Here is a 25,085-nt window from a genome sequence, read left to right on the forward strand (position 1 = left end):
GTGGGGACTAGAGAGGAGGGGGGGAGAGGACTTTAAGGGGAGAGAAAAAGCAACAAAGTGATGATCAGACACGGGGAGTGGGGTAACAGAGAGAGCAGAGGTGCCACAGGACCTTGAGAATATCAGGTCAAGCTGGTTCCCGGCCCTGTGTGTGGGAGGAGAAGGGGATAGTGTTAAGTCAAAGGTGGCAAAAAAGTTGGTTAATTCAGGTGAATGCAACTTCTCTGGCAGGATGTTAAAGTCGCCAAGTATAACGAGTTGTATGCCATTCTCAGGAAAGCAGCTGAGAAGGGCATCCATTTCATCATAGAAGTGACGAAGGGGACCAGGGGGACGGTAGATTACCACAATGAAGAGATTCTTCACCTGTTTCATCCAAATTGTGCGAGTCACCCGTTGGGTACCCGAACCCGTGCAGGACTCTGGCCGAGATAACCCCCACTGCGAGTCTTTACTTGTTGTGGAAGTACTAGAGATGTCCGAGAACCCGACAGTCTTTAATTCATAATAATCATCTGGAGGCTCACACAGCTTTTGGCCGTGATATTATATTTAATATTATATTATATAGATACCTATATAAATATTATATTATTTAGATATAGTGCTCCACGAGTCCGCAAACGGCAACACTTTCAATACAAGCTACGTGATCTGTTCTTCCCATCGTCAAGTTCCTACGACAGGAACCAAGAACCAATCATGTCGGGGCTTATTAACAATATTGTGTGAATATAATATGTTCATGTGTAACATACAGTATATATGCGTCCATGTCAAAGAAAAATAAATGATGGCCATAGGTCGTAAAAAAGCGCTTGAGAACCAAGGGGGCGGGGGGGATTCCGAATGAAAATTTAGCTCATTGTTCCACGTTTGTGAAATATTAAATACATATACATTCAACATATTTAACGAAATACACATCAACAAACCATTTATTTTATATTAGTCCTACTCGATTTATTGGTTTGCATTGTACATTTGTACAATTACAATTAGGGCATTTAGCAGACGCTTTTATCCAATGTGACTTACATCGGTTAATACACACATTGTTATTGTCAACCATTGTAGTTATTGTAGGGTCAACCATGCAAGGCGACAGCCATTGGGATTCCGAATGAAAATTTAGCTCATTGTTCCACGTTTGTGAAATATTAAATACATATTTTGCATATTTCTTAAACAGAGTAGGCCTATAGCCTACCCCCATTATATTCCCTCAAAACAACAAAAGAGCAAAAGAAAGGCCCACGAGCAGTTCAAAACTATACGTTGATATATACTTATCTAGAAACGTTAATATTGAATGTAAATAAACGCTGACATGTATATACAGTTAGACTAGATGTATGAATAAGGTTATAGGCTGTATTGTATATACAGGTAGACTAGCAGTTTCTATAAGGTTATAGCCTATCACCTTATACATAAATCTAGTCTTAACTATATACAATACAGTCTTGAACTGTATTTGATCAAATAAGTGGAAGTGGAAGTGCCGATTTCGCGCTAGTCTTTTTCCAGAGAACTTCGGCCGTCCTCGTCTTTGTAGCTGGCCCACAACTATAGATTGTGAAATTGTCTCACTTCACGATCTATAATATCATTCTTATTATATAAATCTATAATTGCACAGTTGTAATACTTTAGGTAGACATGCAGCCTTTATTTTCTTGTCCTTATAACATCATTTCTCATTATATCGATATAATTGCTTGTTATAACAAGATATTTTATTCACCATTGATCACCCACTTCTGAAATTGTATTTATGATTGAAATTCATAGATACAATTAACTTTTTACCTTTTTTACAATGAAAAATAAACTTACTTTACTGTGCTCCTACATTGTTTTATCAGACTAAACGCAGTTATCTTTTGAGCTGCTTCCTCCATCTTGTCTCCAATCTCAGAGTTTGAATATCAGCAACCTCAACATACTTCTGAAGACGACAGGATCACGGAGGAAAAAGACAGGACTCTCCAGTCTGTCTGGAGGACAACGTGTTATTGTAATTCAGATTACAACTAGTCAAGTCAATTCAATTTTTAATTCTATAGCGCATTTACAGACAGCTGAGCCGCACCAAAGTGCTTAAACGTAAGAAATGGCCTAAGGCAAAAAGAAAAGGGTTAAAAGACAATGACTGTAGGAGTTTAAAATAATGCACCTTTCTGGAATAAACCGGAAAGATAACTACCGTCAAGGAAGTTGATCTGTAGCTGGCCATAGAGTGAAATAGATGACGGGCCTTTCAAATGACTATAGGCCATCATAGCTTCTGTAATGTGTGTTTCCAAAGTAAACAGATATTTTGCCAGGAGTCCTATGTGTGATAATGTGATTGCTCATTCGGGATTGTATTACTAAGAGTAGGTGATACCTCATTTAGTACGATTTTAGGCAGAACTTTGAATCAAAAAACATGCTGTGATTTAATGTTAGTACCATTAAAGTTTCAAAGAAATGCCTCACTAAATCTTTAGGCGAACGACTATATTCAACATATTTAACGAAATACACATCAACAAACCATTTATTTTATATTAGTCCTACTCGATTTATTGGTTTGCATTGTACATTTGTACAATTACAATTAGGGCATTTAGCAGACGCTTTTATCCAAAGTGACTTAGCGTATTTCCCGCACTATAACGCGCACCGGATTATAAGGCGCACCTTCAATGAATGACCTATTTTAGAACTTTTTTCATAAATAGGCCGCACCGGATTATAAAGCGCATAGCATAGAAGATACTGCAGTCAAACGTTTGACTGGGGATGCGTTATGCATCCACTAGATGGAGCTGTGCTAATTGTATAGCTCGTCACGCGCAACGCAACTGTGAGGACGAGTTGCTGCATTTAGCAGATATAAAACTGGAACCTTTATGAGAAAAAAGTAAAACACAATTACGCAGTTCCAAACCTTAGATTTTTTAAATATCTTGCAAACGTGAATGATACAAAGTAGAGCATCGCACCCTCGAATCTTGTAGTGTGGCCAGTCTTCCGCCCGATGTCCTGGCTCCGTGATCGTATAGTGTGACCTTCCTAATAGTGGAGGAATATCTGTCGTGTGGTCTGAACCAGCCATAAAGGGAATGTCAACAAAACAGTCAGACAAAGTCAAACTTTATTAAGCGTTCTGACAACTTTGTTCATTTGTAAACACGAATTGATCCATATATAAGGCGCTCCGGATTATAAGGCGCACTGTCGTTTTTTGAGAAAATTACCAGCTTTTAAGTGCGCCTTATAGTGCGGAAAATACGGTACATCGTTTAATACACACATTGTTATTGTCAACCATTGTAGTTATTGTAGGGTCAACCATGCTAGGTGACAGCCAGCTCGTCAGGAGCAGTTAGGGTTAAGTGTCTTGCTCAGGGACACATCCCCTCAGGAGTTGGGGATCAAACTAGAAAACTTTCGGTTACAAGACAACTGCTCTACCTCCTGAGCTAAGCCGACAAAGTATGCAGGACTGTATTACAGACTAGTGCTCTCTGAGAGTGAGACAGGCAGCCAGACCCATCTAATGCTCTCTGAGCTTGAGGCAGGCAAACAAAGACATGAGGACAGTCAGCCAGCTGAGAGAAGAGGAGGAACTGCTGTCAGGGTAACCATAACTGGTCCTGCAGTGGTTCGACACCTCCTGGAACGGAATGGGGACGTCGTCTGGTGGGGCAGTGGCCAGACTGTCCCGCACCTGAGCGCAGACAGAGGGCGAGTGGGTTTGTGTTTGTGTGTTTATGTACTTTGTTTATATACTGTGTGTGTGTTTATGGACTGTGTGTGTGTGCTTAATTACAGTCAGGGTGTGTTTGTGTATTATGTATTATCTGTGTGCGTTTGTGTTTATTTTGCCTTAATGTAGTGTCTGTGTGTGTCTGCTTATGTACTTTCAGTGATTGTGTGTTTAAGTATGTGGGTCCTATTTTAACGGTCTGAAACGCAAGTGAGAAGCGCGAAAAGCAAGTAGCTTTGTGGGCGGCTCTCTGTTATTGTTGCTATTATACCGGCAGATAAATGACTCTTGCACCCGACGCAAATCTAATATGGGTTGGTCTGAATACCGCTAGGTGTGTTTTGGGCATAACATGCAATAAACCAATGAGAGCACCATCCCATTCCCTTTAAGCGCCATGAGCGCATTTGAACCTGACGAGTTGATATTTTGTCAGCGCGATTGCAGTCTGCGCTGAGACAGATGCATGACCACATGAATTTCAAACTTCAAATGGCTCAGTTTATGGCCAAATACTATGGCCTTATTCACATATGGAATAGCGTTTTCTTCTACAACTTCAGAAACAGAGTCGTCATGTAAATTTCGGCAAAGAGAACTTGACACATATATGATATGCGGTCCTGTGGCCGCAACTATGGGTCTATTTAATAATATGCGGCAATACATTAACAAACATCGTTTTTTACCAGTATTGTATACATTATCATTATCGACTAAACATTAACAGGGACTGTATTATGCGTTACGTGTTTAGTTTGCGTGACACTTAGTTTGCGTGACACTTAACACTCACTCGTGGTAAAACAATGTTTTCTCACTGTCGAATACTCATGAATCCTAAAAGTTATTGGCTTGTACACAATGTCTGTGACAAGAAAATATATGTTTGTTGTACAGCGTTTGCAGATGCGCTGTATCAGCTGTTCTTTCCCAAATAATTTAACCAACATTATCATTTAGCTACCCTAAAACGAGATTTTGCTTTGGAAGGCTGGGATATACTTTGCTCGAGTTTATTATAGTTATTATTATTATTTTAACGCATGGCATAGCCATGCTTTGAGTGAACTGCAGTGTTCATTCATGCAGCCCCTATTGAAAGATTGTTTTTTTCCACAATCCACATGCTATTTCCATGCAGTTTCACACATATGAACAATCTTTGACATCATAATATTTAAATTAGGCTAATTGTTTGTATGTTTGTGCTGTGTATAGCCCACGTGTGTGTAAGCTTATGTTACAGTTCCGACCTGCATAGGCACGTCAAAATAGCAACACCAGATCCACTTCCGCTAGGGCACCTAGACCAGGATTATTTCGGTCAGCGGCGCAATTGCAAAATTGATCAGTAAGATAGCGCCATGTATAATTTGCGCCGGACCACGGCTCTGCTTTTCGCCGACACGGCTCTCAGGGCGCAAGTGTAGTGGCACGAGTTTGCTGTCGGGGGAAATCATCCCTGCGCCGGGTGCAAACTAGCAACGATACGCGTCGGTGTAGAAAGACAATTGCGCTGGGTGGAAGATAGGGCCCTGTGTGTGTTTTTGCGAGTGTCTTTATGTAGTGTAGCCTATGTCATGATGTGGTGCTTGTGTGTGTGAGAATGTGTGTGTGTTTCCTCTTACCTCCTGTGTCTTCTGGAGAACCCTGAGAAGGTTTTCTCCTAAAGCTGCTTTGACGTCCTCATCCGTCCATCCTCTCGCCAGCAGCTCTGCTACCAACACCGGCATCTTAGACACATCCTCCAGACCCGTTGGTACCCTGAACACACACACACACACACACACACACACACACACACACACACACCACACACACACAACCCCCCACACACACACACACGCGCACACACACACATTGACATTTTTGGCCAATATTTGACAACGTGAAAGTTGTTAGAGTGGACAGAGTTTCTACTTGCCTGGACACTCCATCATAATCTCCTCCAAAGCCGATTATACTGGGTCCAGCTAATTTCTTTATGTAGTCAAAGTGATCTGGGACAAAGTCAATCACAGGGTCACAACAGAGTCTATGTTTTATTGAATAAATTTCATGTATTGGTATTTCATTAATAGCTGCTTCCATCTAGTGATGAAATAATGTACCTGCTACATTGGAGACGTTGGCCGTACGGCTGCATGTTACGTAGTCGTTGTAGAAGTTTATCATGACGATGCCGCCCGTGTTTTTCTGTGGAGGAAAGGTAAAAGTTCAAAGATTTGTTTTATTAGGTGAGTACCGAAAGCAGCGCTCAACTATTGTTATTGTTTATTCTTTCTTTCTTATTCTCTACACATTTTGGGACCCTACTCCTTCCACATTTTTCACCTACAGACTACATTCCACTTTTAAAGTGTTCATATTAGCTTTGAATTGTGTACTACCATGTTCAACCATGTTAAATATACATGACATGGTAAATATATATTAAACTTTTTAAGATATTCTACTATAAAATATTATTTTCTGTAATGGAAGTCAATAGGAGGAAGGGGACGCCATCCAACTTAGGCCCCGTCCACTCGGAGCCGAATTTTTGGTGAAACCGCATAAGTCTTTTGCGTTTCGGCCGACCATCCAGATGGAGCCGGCGAATCCGGTGCCCGAAACCGCACATTTCTGAAACCAGGTCCGAGGGTGGTTTCAAATCTATCCGGACCTATGCGGTTTCGTGTTAGGATTCCTGTGGACGCCTGAAACGCAAACGATGACGTCATTAGCCCCCCACCAGCTGGGCGACGTCAGAGTTGCGTTAAATGTTTTTTAAAAAAAAATATTTGTATTCTTTTTGTAGCTTTAAATACAGCCCCTTGATAAATGTCATTACTAATTAAAAAGTATTTCTGCTCAATTTAAAAGGTTGAATCTCCTCGTGACCGTATGTTTGTATACAGCGTGCAGGCTGTATGCGCGCAGGCTTGATGCGCTCCACTTTTTTCTGTGGAGAACCAGCGCCTTGAATATTTACTACAGCGTTTCTATAGCTCGATGCGGTTTCACAATGACTCCGTCTTTACAGAGATATTCCTGAACCGCATAAAACGACACCGGATCGTTTTCGCCCGTTTCGGCTCCGTGTGGACGGGGCCTCACTTCAACTACTTCAGACTTTGCAACTTGGAAATTGTTTAACCGTTCCCCCCCATTCAAACATTTAACAAATCAACACACTTGAACATCAAATATATATGAACAGATTTTCGATATTATTTATACTTTTTCAGTTTAATTTCATACCCTCTTCGTATATTTTCAGTTGGTCTCATTGAATTCCATTTAAGGCTAGAACGTGAGAATTCCACACGTAAAGAGTAACCATTTTGGAAGTCGCGGAACCTACCAACATCAATATTTGACCAACAAACACAATGTTAGGCGGAATGTATAAGGAATTTCTTGTTTCACTGGCGCTAAAATTATGAATCGATTGGAAATATGATTGTTATATTGGCCGTTTGTGTGTGGGGATCCCCTGTTATTATGGCTAGAGGCTAGGTTCTTCCTACATATTCGGTGTACTTCCTGTAGAAGCTTAATGCTAATGTGCTGAAATAGAATATTTTTGTATTCTAAACAAACACTACGTCATATGAAAGCTGAGAGTCTAAACGGTACAAACCTTATAATTTTGAGCTCATCTCAATTAACTAGAACTGAAATAATAATGTTGATAACACACACACACAGCTCAGCTATTCTATATTTGATCTCAAGTGTAACTTTATCACATTAGCTATTTGTTAAAATTTTCACTTTATTTGTTTCCAACCATTTTACATTTTCTAAATGGAATTAAACTCTGTTTAAATATTTCCACTTGATTTAGGCCATTCAACAATTCTTTATGGCTTAAACTATGTGTCTTTATAAAAATAATATTATTCAACCTCACTTTGCAATACAGCCCTCACTGCATTTTCTGAAGGAAATGCATTTTCTAGTTTTCTTTATTCTTCAGATATGGATAAGAGGGGTTTAAAATTACAAGAAGAGGTACATCAATACAATGATGCAGAGATACAGCAGAGGTTTTACAAAGCTGAATTGTATTATCGTGTACATGTATAGTTATGTACATTACTGGTTAGCTCTAGCCTCAGCTCTGGTGTTGTTCCCCCTGCTCTGAAAATTGCTGCAGTTACCCCCATTTTGAAGAAGCCTAACTCAGATCCCACTTCCCTGTCCAACTTCTCCAACTCCAACCTCCCCTTTCCCGCCAAATGACTGCAAAAAATTGCTGCTACACAACTTCAGTCCTTTCTCACCGACAATAAACTCAACAAGCATTTCCAATCTGGTTTCCTTCCACATCACAGCACAGCACAGCTCATCGGAGACTGCAAACGCGCTGTCAAAATATCAACTCGTCAGATCAAATGCGCTCATGGCTCTTAAAGGGGATGGCACTCTCATTGGTTTATTGTACATTACGCCCAAACCACACCTACGGGTAATTAGGTTACTTCAGGGCAACCCTTTATAGATTTGCGTCAGGTGCAAGAGTCATTTATCCGCCGGTATAATAGCAACATCGCCATAGAACCGCCCACAAAGCTACTTGCGTTTGGCGCTTCTCACTTGCGTTTCAGACCGTTAAAATAGGGCTGATGGTCTCAGTTTGAACATTGATGGAACAATAACACAATCCGCTTCTGTTGTCAGAAACCTCTGCATACTGCTTGACCCCTTACTCAGTTTCAATCCCCACATTAAATCCCTCACTAAGACCGCATTCTTCACCTCAGTAACATAGACCGCATTCACCCCTTCCTCTCTACCTCTGATTCTCTAACCCTGGTTCACTCCTTCATTACCTCATGGTTAAACTACTGCAACTCCCTCTTCATTGGCTTCCCAACTAAATCACTCCAAAGATTGCAATATATTCTAAATTCAGCAGCCAGGCTACTAACTCATACCAAGCAATCTTCTCAAATCACTCCTATTCTCTCTCAGCTTCACTGGTTACTGGTTCTGTCCCGGATAAAATTCAAAATTCTTCTTCTCACCTTCAAACCCATGACCTTGCTCCTCCTTACCTCTGTGACCATCTGACCCCTTATACTCCATCGCGTTCCCCCAGATCATCTAACCACAATCTGCTCTCTGTCCCCCGCACTAGACCTTCTACCCTGGGTGTTCTTCAGTTATTTCAGCACCATGGGGCTCCCAAACTCTGGAATTCCCTTCCTCAGTCCCTCCGTGACTATCCCTCCTTCCCTCTCTTTAAAGCTCATCTCAAGATCTTTCTTATTATTATGAGAGGTTTCAACAATACAAATATGGGGAGAGACAAGAGATGGAGGTGAGATACCAGAAAAAACTGTGAAATGAAAGAATGAAGAAAAAAAACAGATTATTCTTTTGTCACTTCCACCAAACAGGCCATAAGGGCCGCATATAAGACCAGAAATTCGTAATGTTATCTGTTTACACCAAAAGTATATTTTTGCTTTTTCTATTAGAAATATTTAGTTTTCGAAATCTATCTCGAGCTGTATCTATCACCAAATGTGATCCTCCTGTGAAGGAGGATCACAGGATCTCATTAGAAACTTTGTATCTGGCATTATTTGACATGTTGATTCTTTTTGCATCAAGGACCCATAAAATATTGTGGATAGGTACCTTGAAAGTTTTGGAAAACCTTGAACAAATTGTGAAGAATGTACCATAAATGCATGCATGCATTGCAAAATTGTTGCACTTAAAGGTCTCTAAAACTTTAGGTACCGATTTGACTACTTTGGGAGCTATAACTTTGCACCGTTTGACAAAAGATTTTGAACCTTGGTAATGTCAATAATGACATGTTGAATATATTGCCTCAAGGAACAATAAGATCCTTATGGAGAGATTTTTCTGTAGTTAAAAGTTTTGGAAAACCTTGAGCAAACCATCAAAAATGTACCATTAATCCAAATGCATTAATCATGCTGCTTCATCGTGCCCAATCTTAAGCAATTTCTATTTTATAAAATAAAGAAATGCTAATACGATATGCAAATGAGCCAACGTCCTTCAATAATTCACAAGTCCACTTGAAAGTGGCCTAGGGACTTCAAACTTAAGATGCTTGCTTAAAAGCCTTGCTAGCATTAGCATCCACATGAAAATTGCCAATATGGAGCATTTGCCCATGCAACAACACACATTTACTTCAGAGAAAGCCCATGGCAACATGTCTAGTTTTAAATGTGATTTTAGTAAAGCTTCTTTTAAAACTGTTCTTCATTGCCATTTACATTACAGCCCAATTCTCCTCTCCTCCACTACAATTCCCTTCTTACCTCTCATCTACTCCTCTTCTTTCCATTCCCCAGTTCTCCTCTTCCCTTCACCTACCTCCATTCTCTTCTAATCTTCTCATTCGCATCTTCTCATTCTCTCTCATTCTAATTCCTTCTCATTCCTCCCTCTCCTATCCTCCTTTCCCCTCATCAATAAATAATTTAATGAATAATAAATATTATATATAAGTATCATAGTGTTATATATAGTGAAACACTATGCACACTTGCACACAGAAATATATAATAAATTCCATTTCTCTCTCCTGAGATTTGAACTCACCACCTTGAGGAGAACGTTGTCGGGGACGTTTCTTTTGTGAGGACAGATGGCGTAGGCGGAGGAGTGGCTGAAGATGACGGGGGCTGCTGACATGTCTAGTACCTGGTTCATTACCTCCACTGACACATGGGATAGGTCTATCAACATTCCCAGCCGGTTCATCTCCTTGATCACTTGCTGTGATTGGAAGTAACAAGATTTGTAATTCATTACTTGCAATGCTGCAAGCAGGGCAAGTACTGTTAAACTTCTTCTTATTATTCTACTTATCTGCCACTTTTTTTTGGTCACTAACCACCCCCACAAATATAAAAAAGAAAGACCAAAAAAATGCCATACGGTACATAATATAGTTATTTATTTAATATTTACTCATCAGGAAATGTCTATTGCAGCTCCTACCCTTTTGTTATCCCATTTCCTGTCATGTCATCCCTTATACTTTGGTACATCCTCATTAGGGATGCACCAATCACAAACAGAATCAGAATCAGATCATGGTTTTTAATGGCCGATTTAAATTGTCAATTTTCTAAAATGCAGATTGCCGATTTATAGATTTTCATCACCATGCCTATTTCTGAGGTTTTGTTTTTGCATATGTTTGTGTATGTATGCCTAATCAAACAAACACACACAAACGCATGTAGACATACATACATTCACGTACGTAAACATATGGACAAGCAAATATGTATAAACATAATAATGTAATGGCAACTACAGAAAATATGCCCTTATTTGTTTTGTGTTTGTTATTCCCCAGTAAGATAATAGTTTAATCATTAAAAATGTGAAGTTTTGGTGTCACAGGAGCCAATCTATCACTGTCTCGTCTCAAATGTATGATTGACAAGTTGATATTTACTAACCTTCTGGAAAATGTACTTTATGCAGGAATGTTATCTATGTATGTCATTTTCGTAGGTTATTTACGGACCTACTTTATATTATACATGTGTGTATGATGAACTAACCTTCTAGAATCTTGAAGGTCAGTACATACAATATAAACTATGCATACAATATCTAGAATCAAGATAATGAGCTTCATATGTATATATGCATGCATGTGTATATATATAGTTATATATATATATAGTATGTAGTCTATTGACTGACCTTGCCAAATGGAGAGAGCCCGTTGTGTTCGGAGTGTTCTGAGCCGGTGTCCACCAGCCAGTTATCAGCCCTGTTAGCAGAACAATCAAAATTACCTTTTGGTTCCTTCATTTGTGCATTTCTCATTTTCCTTCTTTCCTTACATTCTTTCCCCAATGCATTGGTTCCTTTCCTTAAACACTAATTTAATATAAAACAGCCAGCTGCTGGTTCTCTCATGTCACCAGATAAGCCTTAAGTCAACACATCCTTTAAGGCTATATGTGTTCCCACACCCCCTAAGTCTCCGCAGATATGTTCTCCAGCTGTATATGTCTGTTTGTATGTATGGTTGTGTGTCTGTGTGTCTGCATTTCTTGATTTGTGTGTGTGAGCTTGTTCCTACAATGGTGTGTTGCACAGGTATGTGTGTGTCTGCATGTGTCTGTTTGTGCCTCAATATGGTTTGTGTGTGTGCTTCTACCAGGGTGTGTTGCAGGAGTGTGTCAGGGTGAGGTAGCGGACCCCCAGAAGGTACATGGTGCGCAGGGTCCCAAGGGAGCTGTCCAGGGAATGACCCCCCTCCACCCCGATCAGACAGGCCGTCTTCTTATCCCTGAACGCCGCTCTGATTTCTGACCACAATTAGTTGGAGTAAAGTAGAATATTTTGTTATGGTATATATAACGTTTCTTGGATTAGAGTAGTAGAGAAGAATATTATGGTTATTGGAATACAGTATTTGAGTGGAGTAGTTGAGAATAAGAAAAAGGGGGGCGGGGGGGGGGCTTCAGTTCCGGGGGTTCAGTTCTGGTATGGGGGGGGGATGTTCGCTCCTCGGGTATGCACCACCAGATGTAACACACAGCGGACACGAAGTACCAAGTCTAGACTGAATTAAGCACGCACTCAGAGGTTCTCAACCGCTGTTTATTTTTCATTTTTTTACTTTATTTTAAGATTTTCAGACATACATAAAATATAAACAGTAACAAATAAACAGACAATCCCCACCCCCCTCCGCCCATACAAAAAGTTTGTTGCCATCAATAGGTAACAATACAGTCAATTTACAATAACAATTATAATCACGATTCAGAAAAATCTGGATTGCGGTCCTGTAAAATATAGGTTCTCTACAAACTCTATGAAGGGGGACCATAGGCACTGAAATTTGTGTTTGGATCCATGCATAATGTATCGTAGATCACCATCACTTCTTTCACCCATTGTAGGAAAGATGGAGGCCATTCTGACTTCGAACCATAAAGAGTGAGACTACGAGCTAAAAGTGAGGCAAAAGTAATTGCATTTGCTTGATGGGTGGTAACGCTAGTTTCTAAAGGACATACTCCAAAAATAGTTGTAAATGGATTTGGATCAATATTTGAAAAACACTCAAAAACAGACGTCCAAAATTACACCAAAGACGGACATGACCAGAACATATGAGCCAAAGTAGCTGGTACTCTGATGACATCTCAAACACTTGGGGTCTACAGATGGATATATTTTAGCCAGTCTGGAAAGATGAAGGTGATGGAGCACTTTAAATTGAATGACACCATGCCTTATACTGAAAGTCAAAGCATGTATATATTGTGCACTGTGATGCCATGTGTCATCAGGTAATTCACATCCAATATCCTGTTCCCATGCAGACTTAGGGCCCTATTTTAGTGGTCTCAATTGTGAAACACGAAACACAAGTAGCTTTGTGGACCTATCTTCTGGCTATTATACCGGCGGATAAATTACTCTTGTGCCTGAAGCAAATCTAAAATGGGTTGGTCTGAAGTAGCTTAATTACCCGTTGTGTTTTGGCGTAACATGCAATAAACCAATGAGAGTGCCATCTTCCATCTCCTTTAAGAGCCAGCGCATTTGAACTTGACGAGTTGATATTTTGACAGCGCGTTTGCAGTCTCCGCTGAGACAGATGCATGATGATAACCACATGAATTTCAAACCTCAAATGGCTCAGTTTATGGCAAAAGAATAGGCCTAGTTCACACATTGAATAGCGTTTTCTTCAACTTCAGAAACACTGAGTCGTCATGTCAATTTCGGAAAAGAGAACTTAGCCCATGATATGCGGTCCTGTGGCCGCAACTGTGGGTCTATTTAATGATATGCGGCAATACATTAACAAACATTGTTTGTTACCAGTCTTGTATACATTATCGTTATCGACTTGTGTTCATAATATGCATGTCCCCCCCGTTAATATACATTGCCATGGACTGTATTATGCGTTGCGTGTTTGTTTGCATGTGTTTAAACAGATGGGTGCACACATATTGTTGAACTGCTCACCAAACATCACCTGCATTCATTCATTCTTTTAAACACTCAATCGCGGTAAAACTATGTTTTCTCACGATCAAATACTTATCAATCCTAAAAGTTATGGGCTTGTACACAATGTCTGTGTCACGAAAATATGTGTTTGCTATACGGTGTTTGCAGATGCATTGTTTTACGAATTCCTACCGCTGTATCAGCTGTTCTTTCCCAAATAATTTAACCAACGTTATCGTTTACCCTAAAAACAGATTTTGTTTTGGAAGGCTGGGATATGCTTTGCTCAAGTTTATTATTGTTATTATTATTATTATTTTTACGCCATGGCATTAAGTGGCGCGATTGCTTTTGGATCACTGAAATAGCACCATGTATCATTTGCGCCAGAACACGCCTCTGCTTTTCGCCGACACGCCTCTCCAGGGCGCAAGTCTAGTGGCGTGAGTTTGCTGCAGGGGAAAATCTGCTTTACGCCGTGTGCAAACTTCTGAAAGTCAATTGCGCTGGGTGTAAGATAGGGTCCTTAATCTTAAACTATGATGGTGGGTTTATATTCTGAATAACGTTACATATTCTGGAGATTGCACCTTTAATAGAGGGATTAAGGTCTAAGCAGAACTCAACCGGGCCCTTGGTAGACATTGTGGGAATGAGGGGAAATGTTTTCTGGCAAGACTGCTCACCTGTAGGTATCTAAAGAAATTAGATTTGGGGATATTGAGGTCTTCACTGAGAGTCTCAAAAGAGGTAAACACACCAATAAAAATATCACCAAAGAAAACAAGGCCACCTCTATGCCACAGTTTAAAGGCTGTTTCAATAAGTGATGATTGGAAGATATGATTAGAGGCCAATGGGGGAAAAGTACTGGTTTGGCCGAGGTCAAAACTTTTCCTGAATCATATTTTTAGGGACAACTTATTAATGGGATTTTCAATAAAAGTGGAAGACTTAATAGGCAGATACGTTTTTCTAATGCGTGTGGTCTTCTTATTCCATATAAAAATAGAGATGAGTTTATCCAATTGTTTGAAAAAAGATATTGGCAAGAAGGCAGGGATAATTTGGAATAAATATAGAAACTTTGGTAATACTGTCATTTTCATAGAGTTTATATGCCATGCTAGCGAGATATTTTTCTAAATCTATTAAACTTTTGTTGAGGTTCATTTTTTAACCTGAGAAATTTCCCAAAGTCTGTAGCATATCTAAAAGGATGGGAATAGACTCATTTGGATATTAAACAGAACAAAGAAGGTCATACACATAAAGTGATGCCTTATGCGTGGTGACCCCCCTTTTTCTCCTGCTATTTTGTTTTCGGATCACAAGGAAATCGCTAAGGGTTCTATAGCTACATTAAAAAGATTAGGCGATAGAGTGCACCCTTGCCGTGTCCCTATGTGAAGGGCAATAAAATCTGAAACAACGCTGTTTGTGCGGACTGACGCAACGGGAGATGTGTACAGAATCTTTATCCAGTAACCGAATTGTGGGCTGAAACCAAATCCTTCCAGGACTGTAAATAAATAGGTCCATTCAATTTTGTCAAATGCCTTTTCAGCATCAAGTGAAATAACAATCTCAGGTTGAATTGTAGAGTGGGCAGAGTAGAGAATATTAAATAAGCAGCGCATATTAAAAAAGGACTGCCTGCCCTGTTTGGTCAGGGTGGATTGTAAGGGGTAATATCGTCTCCAGGCATCGTGCAAGAGCTTTAGTGAGTGTTTTATAGTCGCATGACAAAAATGTATCAGCCTATAGCTTCCACACTCCAGGCGGTCCTTCTCCTTCTTTAGTAAGACTGATATTGTAGCCTGGGTTAGGGTTTGTGCCAACCTGCCATTATTAAATGTTTAAGCAAATACCTGCTTTTAGATAGGGGATTATTTGGAAGAGAATGCTTTATAAAATTGGGATATGGGAATCCATCAGAGCTTGGGGCCTTTCCATTTTGCATTGCGTTGATTGCCTCTGTGATTTCTTCTATGGAGATTGGGTTGTCTAGGGCGGTTCTATGTTCGGAGCTGAGGCTAGGAATATCTTGTTTATCAAGGAAGGCTTGCATACAATAATTGTCTTGGAGAGCCTCTAATGTGTTAAGGGAAGAGTAAAACTGTTTGTTGTTAATGTCTTTAGGGGCGCATGAGGTCAAGCCTTGTGCCATGTTAATTTCTGGTATTGTATTTTGGGGGCCGCTTGACGTAGCTGGTGAGCTAGTAGTCTGCTAGGTTTCTCTCTGTGTTCAAACATGCACTGTCGTGCATTTAATAGTTATTGTTCAGCCTGTTTGGTGGAGAGGTTCTCAAATTCAAATTGTAGTAGTAGTTGCATATCTCAAGTCAATATCTGAAATGAGGTGGAATAGCTCAGAGTCGTCCGACATGCTTTTTGTTCTCATGCAGCAAATGAAATGGTTTGACCTCTCAAATAAGCTTTTCATGCCTCCCATACAGTGCAATATGATACATCAGGCGTAATAATCACTGGTGCGAGTCCAGATCTGGTAGAGAAGAAATAAAGTTTGAAAAAATGTTGGATCATCCCAGTTAGGGCAATAGAGGCCAGCTAGCACAACTGGTGTGACAAATAGTTTCCCCGCAACTATAATTTAACGGCCATTGTTATCCGAGATTACTTGGGATGAGATCAATTGAATGCCTTTTCTAATAAGGATGGCAGGTCCCCTAGCCCTTGCACTAAACCTGGAGTTGTAGATTTGGCCCATCCAGCCCCTTTTAAGTTTGGAATGGTCACTAGACCGGATATGAGTCTTTTGGGGAAACGTTATATCAGAATTAAGGTACTTTAGATGAGCAAATACGCTAAAGCGTAGCGTTCTGCTACGCTTTACAGGGTTGCTAGCAGCTTTTAGAATCCAACTCAGTAGAATTGTAGAGTTTGGGGAGTTAGGACCTAAGCTAGTCAAAACCATGACAGTAGATAGTGAAGGAAAGTGACAGTGATAACAATCAGAAATGTGAAGCAGACATGTTAGCTAATAAGCTATGCTATCCTGGCATTACTCTCCCAGGGAGGACCACCAGAGGTGGCGCTGGAGCACCTCCTTGGTTCTCTGGATTCCAGGGTGGCAGGTGAGTTGGGAGCTGTAGGCCCACTGCAGAACCTCAGACTGGAGGTCAGGTGGCACAAACAGACGATTGGGAGGACACGAGTTGGGACCGGGCTGGTCCTGGATAGTGGCTTTAACTCTCACTTCCACCTGGTGAGTGTGGCGACCAAACGGGAGGGTGGAAGGATGGTATTAGGGCCGGCAGAGTCCCCTACCTCCTCCGGGAAGTGCCGGGGCAGGGCGTCGAGCTTGACGTTGCGAGACCCCGGCTAATACGAGGAGTTAGGACGTCTGGCTTACTGGATATAGTCAAGGTTCTTGTGATCTGTCCATACCAGAAACGGCAGCTCGACTCGGCCCAGTCTCGCTCGTGTGCTGGGTCCATGTCTGGCCAGATTGTACTGTAACGGGTCGGGAGAGGACCCAAATGCAGCACACGTAGGCAGGCAGACAGACAGTCTGTAATGACTTTTATTTAACACATTATTTAGCAGACGGACAGTCAGGGCACAGGCAGAATCTGTTGTCGGGGGCGGAAGGAAGGGTCGATCACCAGGACAGAGACAGAGCAGGCAGGTCGGGGACTGTCAGGGTCGATACCGGGGAATCAGTCCGGAAAACGCTGGAGAGACTAGTATGGATGACATAGGACAATCTGGCACTGAGTGAACGGAGAGCAGAGACTATATGCCGGGTTGATTGGTGATGAAAGGCAGCTGAGCGCAAAAGGGGAGGAGAGTTGGACTGATGAACAGAGAGTGGCAGGCAGGCAGGTGAGGAGAAGGAGGGGCCGTTGGAAAAACACTGGGAGCTGGTTTACTAAAGAGGCTAACAATAACAATGACTAGCCAACGAGAACGAGAAGATATGCAATTTACGACTTGCACGTACCAACGTACCATTGAAATGGATTACAGCATGAGACGACTGAGAGGGGAGATCATGACAGCAACTGTATTTATCCTAGCGCAAAATGCCCTTGCCCATACCAGCTCATAAATCCATCTTAATCATTGTTAGTTACTTAGGATAAACATGTCCATTAAAAAATGTGTTAGTAAATGGTAGAAAGTAAAGTCAAAAAGATGATGATGTATCAAACAAAAGGGTCAAAGCGTTTAAAATGAGACACATTTACTCTGAGTCTGACCTTGGCTGCTGGTGGCGAAGCGAAATGTTTCTGGATACTTCAGACACATCCTGTGGATCACATCGATCTGCTCCAATGTCTGTCTCACCGCGTCTTTGTATTGAGTATCACATGGGACGTAGGCTGACCAGAACTACAAAGGCACAATGGATACAAAGACCAACACAGAGTGAGTAGGCATTGGGAGCTGCCAATCTTAATCTCCAAGGTGGACACTCAGAGCTGCACAGTATTCAATTCAATCCAAAGAACTTTATTTTTCCCGTGAGGGAACTTCATTTGTGATCAGGCACATACAAACAAGACATACTTCAACAATAAATAGTTAGTAACAATCGTGTACGAGAATAAATAAATTCTTAAAAGCTAAAAAACACCCTGTGGGTAGGGGTGGAGGTATGGGTAGGGAGAATAGATTGTTAGTTGGTGGAAGGTGAATAGGTTGAAGGCTGAAGTGATGGGTTGGGTTGGGCGGGATGGGGGGCTTACTGTTTATTCAACAGCCTGATGGAAGCTGGAACAAGGGTGGACATGGCTCGTTTGGTTCTTACAGGCAGGGAACGAAGTGTCCTTCCTGAAGGTAGCAGATGGTACTGGTTGTTGAGGTTATGGGTGGGGTCCGATATGATCCGTCTACTTTTCCTGATGGCCTGTTTTTCCTATATGGCTGTGAGAGTGGTCTGTGGCTGTCCAATGATCTTCCCACTCATCTTTATGATCCTGTTAAGGGGACATTTGTTCACCTCACTCAGGGAGCCCAACCATGCCAGGATGCTGAAGGTGAGAGTTTAATGAAGGAGTTGTGAAATGACTGGAGTATTGTTTTGTCGACTTGCAGCCATCGTTGCATCTGGACAAAGTACAGTTGTTGTTGACATTTCTTGAAGATACCATCTGTATTACTTTTGAAGGTAAGCTTGAGATCAATGATGGAACCGAGGTATTTGTATTCTTCCAGTCTCTCGATTATCTGGCCATCTAACTGAAGAGCAGGGGGGCTGGTGGAGGATTGCCTGAAATCTATGACCATCTCTTTGGTTTTTGAGATGTTAAAGGTGAGATGGTTATCCCTGCACCAGAGAGAGAAGTCGTTCACCGCAGACTGCAGTTGCTGCACTGAGTTTGAGTAGAGTATTTAATATATACCATGTCAGGATTCTCACTTCTGCAGTCGTTGGTGTAGAGGGTGAACAGGACTGGGAACAGGACAGGGAAATAACAGAGCCTTGAGGACATCCTGTGGATATGGTTCTGACTGAGCTGCAGTGGCTGTTGAATCTCACTAGCTGTCCTCTATCTGTGAGGAAGGAACTGACCCACAAAGTCAGGTGTGGACTGACACCCAATTTCTGAGGCTTGTGGCCCAAGAGGTGAGGTTGCACCATTTTAAATGCACTTGAAAAGTCAATGAACACCAGCCTGGCGAAGTTCCCTGGTTTCTCCAGGTGCATGTGGACATTATGCAGCAGCGTCACAACTGAATCATTAACCCCTTTTTCCTTCCTGTAGGCAAATTGAAGTTAGTCAGTAAAGCCAGCCACCTACATCTGCAGTTTAGTGAGAATGAGCCTTTCAAAGCTCTTCATCACTATTGATGCCAGGGCTACAGGGCGAAAGTCATTATTGCAGGTTGGTTTACTGTGTTTGGTTCTGGACAGATGATGGAAGACTTCCTGAGGGCAGGGACAGAGTGCTGTGCTAGTGAGCGGTTGAAGAGCCCGCAGAAAGCTCCTGAGAGTTCCCTGTAGCAGGTCTTCAGGAGGCGACCTGATATCCTGACCGGACCAGCTGCTTTGCTGGGGTTACTCCTTTTAAAACGTTCTCTACGTCCTCCCTCTGTACTGCAAATGCTGCTGTGGATACTGAATTGTCTGTTAGCCCATTCATGAGTGCCTCTGTCTCTGTGGAAAGGTCTTTCTGCTCAAATCTGCAGTAGAAATTGTTGAGATCTTCATCAAATTCAGTTGGGCTTTGTTCTTTGTTCAAGGTTTATTGTTGGAGAATATTTTAACTGTCTTTGAAGGTATAGTGTTTTCTTCACAAAATTGGATGTATTCTGTAACTACATCTGTGGCTTCCTCCAGACTGTCAGCTTGAGTGAGAACCTGCCAATCAGTATTCTCAAATCAGTCCTGCAAAGCTTCAGTGCATGAGCTGTCCCATTGCTTTACCATTTTCTTTAACACATCCTCCCATTGTAACTGGGTTTTGTAGGCAGGGATAAGGTGTATAACATTGTGATCAGCAGTGCTCAATGGTGTTTTTTGCCTTGCTTTGTAGGTGTTTTTCACATCACCATAACAAAGATCAAGAGTGTTATTGCCCCTGGTGCCAATTTAACATACTGCTGGAATGTTGGTAATGATTTAGTCAGCCTGCAGGAATTAAAAATCTCCCATAATAAATAAAGGTGAATCTGGATTATCTGTTTCTATGCGCTGAGCGTAGTTTGTGATTATCTCCGCTGCACGTGTGTCATTGCCAGAGAGTGGGACATAAACAGCTATCACTGTCACTTGACCCAACCTCTCGGGGGAGGTATCTCGGTCTAAAAGACACAGATAATAGTTCCACATCTGGTGTGCAGCATGTTTCTCTGATGCTGGCCGATCTACTCCATGCTTTATTTACATATACACACAGACCACCCCCAAATCTTTTCCCACTGCTGGCGCAGTCTCTGTCCGACCTAAGTGGCACTCCAAATCCATCCAGTAATAATTCAGAGTCAGGTATGGTGTTATCGAGCCATGTATGGTGATGCAGATCAGACTGGCCTCTCTATATGCCCACTGTAATTTGCAGTTTGCTTGTAGCAGTACAACCAGTCTTCTACTGGTGGACAGTGGGAGGTTGTTGGGAAAAGGTTTAGACAGCATGAGGATCTCAACAGGATCTCTCCCTCTTAAAGCACATAGCTTAAGGGATATGTTTGTTAGTATGTTTTTGAATAGTGAAAAATACAGACAAATATACACAAAAATATATTATAAATAAAATAAAAATTGATCTGATACATGCAATTTAGTCGTGTATCAGACTAAATTACATGTATAGCATAATACACTTACTTAGTTGTAAGTGTTTTATGCTAATCAGCAATACCATTAATATAAGGTATGGACAAAAGGCTACCTGTGCCCCCAGCTTCCCCGCCTTGATCTTGGGGATGTTGGTGTGTGTAATGTTCAGTGAGTTCAGATCCACTTCGTGCAGCTGGTTGTTAAACAGTTCCCGGAGCTGCCAGGGTAGGTCGTTATGACTAAAGGAACACAGGTGAAACACAGGAAATAAAACACACTTTTGTCCTCATAAAAATATAACTTGATCCACAACAAACCTGATCAAAGCATGGGCTCAGACCAACCGAGCAACGGTACTGGTCCCGCATGTCCGAGAGAGCAGTTCACATGAGATGGCTGTGGTCCAGCGGTGCCTACCTTACACCTTACCCCCTAGATAGGTAAGATCGTACTCAGCCAGGGAAGTTCAGGTCCATGCTTCAAGGTTAATGCAAGGGGGGTAAGGGAGGAGACTATGCAGAGTCCAGGTGATATTATATAGCGTTTAATGAGACAATTAGACAATCTATGCTTGGGCGTGTCAAGTTGTGGGCCAGCAGCAATGAGGAAGACGGTCGAGAATCACAGGAAAAAGAGCCACGCGTGAAATCTGCTCATCTAGATCATCAACCACGCCCACTTTGCAAATGCCACTAAATTCTACCCACTGTAGCTTAAAGAGGACGTATTATGGAAAAATGGCTTATCCCTGGCCCTTCACTTGTCCACATGTTAACCATGACTTAAGTAGGGGAAAAATCTGAAATCTGGCAGTCCCCCTGTTTGTTTGCTGTCTTGTTCTGAAGTGTGGTTCTGAACAGGTCTGATAGAACAGGCCGTTTTGATAATCCCCCGACCTTGACTTCATGGATAGGAAAATTTGCTTTACCCAACCCCTCTCAGGTGAAGAACCACATCCAGTTAAACCACTGCAGATGCTCTGTAGAGGGATGCATGTAGGTCTCTGGGTAGTGGTTGACAACAGCGTCCAAGAGAAAGTTTAGTTTTTCAGACACTTATAATGCCACGGTGTGTGTGTATGGATGGTGAGGCTCTGTCTGCACATTCGCTCAAATTCCAGAAATGGCAGGACAGAGTGGATTTTATTTTATACACATACACATTTTTGTTTGTGTGGGAAAACACATCCCTTCGGATTGCTTCCGCAACGAGGGCCAATTCACAGCCACATTGCACCTGTTAAAGCTTAAACATGGAGCAATTACACAGACGAAAATAATGCATACAGAATTGTAGCAGCAAAACTATTTACATCAGCCTCGACAGGAATATTTCGCAATTTCCAATAAATCGCGATGTCGAAAATGAAATATTTACTATTCAACCTACATAGCCTTGTGAAGGCAATCTTATGCTTTAGCCTTTCACCAAAATATCCCTTTACTTCCAAATCAATTGTAAATAAGTGTCGCAAATGGCAATTCAAGGATGAGGGGGATTATGAGAAGTATGTGTTCATTCTGAGACTTTCGTTTTTGAGGTTGTTTCACAGAAATTTGGTATCCAAAACTAGACGATACAACTTCACACCATGTTATCAAAAGCAACCTATTTTGACGTACCGCAGTCCAACATTGGCTTGTAGGGCCGACTGCTATCTAGATTAATAATCATATAATAGATAACGATAATTATAGGTTTATGAATGTAGCTTACCACTATGGATGAGTAAGAGTACTATCTGTGGAGGAACGTAAATAGGTTGTTACTTCCGCCATGTAATATAACGTATACATTGACCATGTGGACTATAACAAAGCTCCCGATAGTGATGGTTTAAACTGATTTACTCGCTGGCTAGATCCGTAAGTAATCGACCTTGACCTTGAAAGCTATAAAACTTAGAATACGGAGCTCTCTTGTGCAGGATTATCTTTAAATATTTTTTTCGCAAAACTGTGAATCAACTCCCTTTAGAACAACTGCAACTATGAAAACCAACTCAAGTGGTAATGTTTGCGATGTAACAATGCTACGTTGCTACACTGTGTTAAGAGCTGCTTGTCAAAGTAGTTTTAGTATTAGGTTACTTTCGTATTAAATAGGGGAAAGAATTCCATCCATGTTTCTAATAGTAGTCCAACAAACAACTCATGAAGAGGTTTTACATTTGATAAACCATTATACATTCATTTGAAAAACAAAGGCATAAGCATTTTAGTCAATGGTAGCACCTAATCGTCAGTCAGCTAGTTAGAAGATAGAAAGTACGAGGTTTAGAGATCAAATAGTAAGAAGAAGTCAGCTGGTTAGTGGAACGCTAGCCAGATAGATGTCAGCTAGTAAGTGGACATCTAATTAGTGGTCAACTATAGTAAGAGGTAGATAATGCTAGTTATAAAGTAGTTAGTAGAAAGGCAGATCCTTAGATATCAAGCGGTTTCAGGACATATAGTTAGAGGTCCACTAGCTGGACTTGTTGGTTACTCACCCATCTATCAGAGGAGTCTCAGACATGAGCCTCAAAGCTCTGATCATGTACTCATCCTGAGCCATGATTTGAGCCACGACAAAGGTCATGACCCCCATAAGTCTACATACATGCGCTAAAGCCCTAGATAACATTATTTCCACTTCAGTCTCACAAACACAGAGACCTAAATCGCACAATCTACGCAAGTTCTTCAGTTGATTTCCTGCTGGGTCTAAGTCATGAGGCAGTTTGTGTCTGTCCGTTGTAGAGTCTGAAGTCTCTGCCCTTTTCCTCCACACTCAGCTGTTCTCTGACTGGATTGGGGGATATCCTGAGACGCCCATCACGCCTCCTCTTTGGCCAAGGTGAACATTATCACACAGCAGATGACCATGTTATTCATTTACTTGCCAAAGAACAACGAGTACAGCTCAGCGGACATTGGGGAATCCAAATGAAAATACCAAGGAAAGGGAGGGAGAGGATAAAGATTCCAGTTCCAAAAGCTTTCGGGAAAACATCTGGAGATAATGATCTCTGACCAAAATCAAGAGAGAATTAATGCGAATAGCTCGCAGTATTTCAAACCATGTTTTCTTACATTGGCTTTCGGTTAGGGTGTTGGTTTCTGTTAGTCCTTTAGTTGTTATTTGTGAATTATTTTGTCAGTTCGTCATTGAAACACATTGCAGTGTGGCATGGCACTGGTCATTACATGTTAACAACGTTCATGATAATCTCTTAATGCTGTTTAACATTGACTGAAGCTTCCTTCAGCGTGTAGATGGAATCCTGTGATTATACCATATTTTCTATTGTGGTTTCATCAAGGTGCTGCAAGGGGAGAAGTACTAGATGTTTTTTTTCAGAATATGTTGAAAGTTCCTGCTAACGAGAGAATCTCCAAGGAGAATAAATGAAGTTGGGATGGTTAAAAGTAGCTAAAAACCATGCTCTGTTAGAGACCTGAAGTGTGAGCTGATAAGCCAAACAGAACGCTGCAGAGTATGGTAAAAATGTACTGAGGTTTAAAGGGCGTGTAAGCATTAAGCAACGAGTTAATGAAGGACTATATTCCACATGGCACTCATAACACCTCCTAACCAGCCCTCTGAGATGACCCTTGTTTACCTGAGTAACCCCTAAAACTATAACCCCCTGTTGAGCCAGGGGGTTATAGTTGACCTGCCGTATGATTGAATTTACCACAAACTTAAAGGAAGCCATTATCTTGCTCATATAAAGGAAGTGTGGAAAAAGTAAATGAAGGCCCACATTCCAAAGGACAACCATGTCTTACTATTTTATACCTTCTGCCGCCCCCGAGATGAACCCTGTTACTTAGCTGACTCAGTGTTTACACCTAAAATGCTATAAACTTTTCTTTACCTGGCTCACCTCATCCTGAGAAGATAAGATGGGGAGGGCTTTATGACAGCCACAAAGAAGATTATGATGACATATGTTAAGGTTAACTAGCTAATCAAACATACATTCATCAAGCCTACATCATGAATGTATTCTACAATCACATACAGAGGTATCATAATTTTTTTTGAATGCACGCTTATTCTCTAAATATAACCAACTCAGGTTTTGTTGTTACTTGTTTGCAAGTG

At 41.3% G+C, this 25,085-nt stretch overlaps 1 protein-coding gene across 1 annotated transcript; it reads right to left on the reverse strand.

Moving 5' to 3' along the window:
- Window positions 1–3,093: 3,093 nt before the first annotated feature.
- On the reverse strand, window positions 3,094–23,647 carry dpep1 (dipeptidase 1). Its single transcript, XM_079737411.1, has 10 exons — window positions 23,485–23,647; window positions 21,106–21,232; window positions 17,971–18,103; window positions 11,928–12,078; window positions 11,465–11,534; window positions 10,343–10,519; window positions 5,875–5,959; window positions 5,688–5,763; window positions 5,392–5,527; window positions 3,094–3,721 (listed from the first exon to the last, which is right to left on the reverse strand). Exons 1-10 carry the CDS (start codon window positions 23,616–23,618, stop codon window positions 3,548–3,550), a joined length of 1,263 nt encoding a protein of 420 aa, XP_079593537.1. The 5' UTR covers window positions 23,619–23,647; the 3' UTR covers window positions 3,094–3,547.
- Window positions 23,648–25,085: the final 1,438 nt, after the last annotated feature.

This window comes from Pollachius pollachius (genome assembly GCF_949987615.1).
Source record: "Pollachius pollachius genome assembly, chromosome: 5".
Classification (NCBI taxonomy): domain Eukaryota; kingdom Metazoa; phylum Chordata; class Actinopteri; order Gadiformes; family Gadidae; genus Pollachius; species Pollachius pollachius.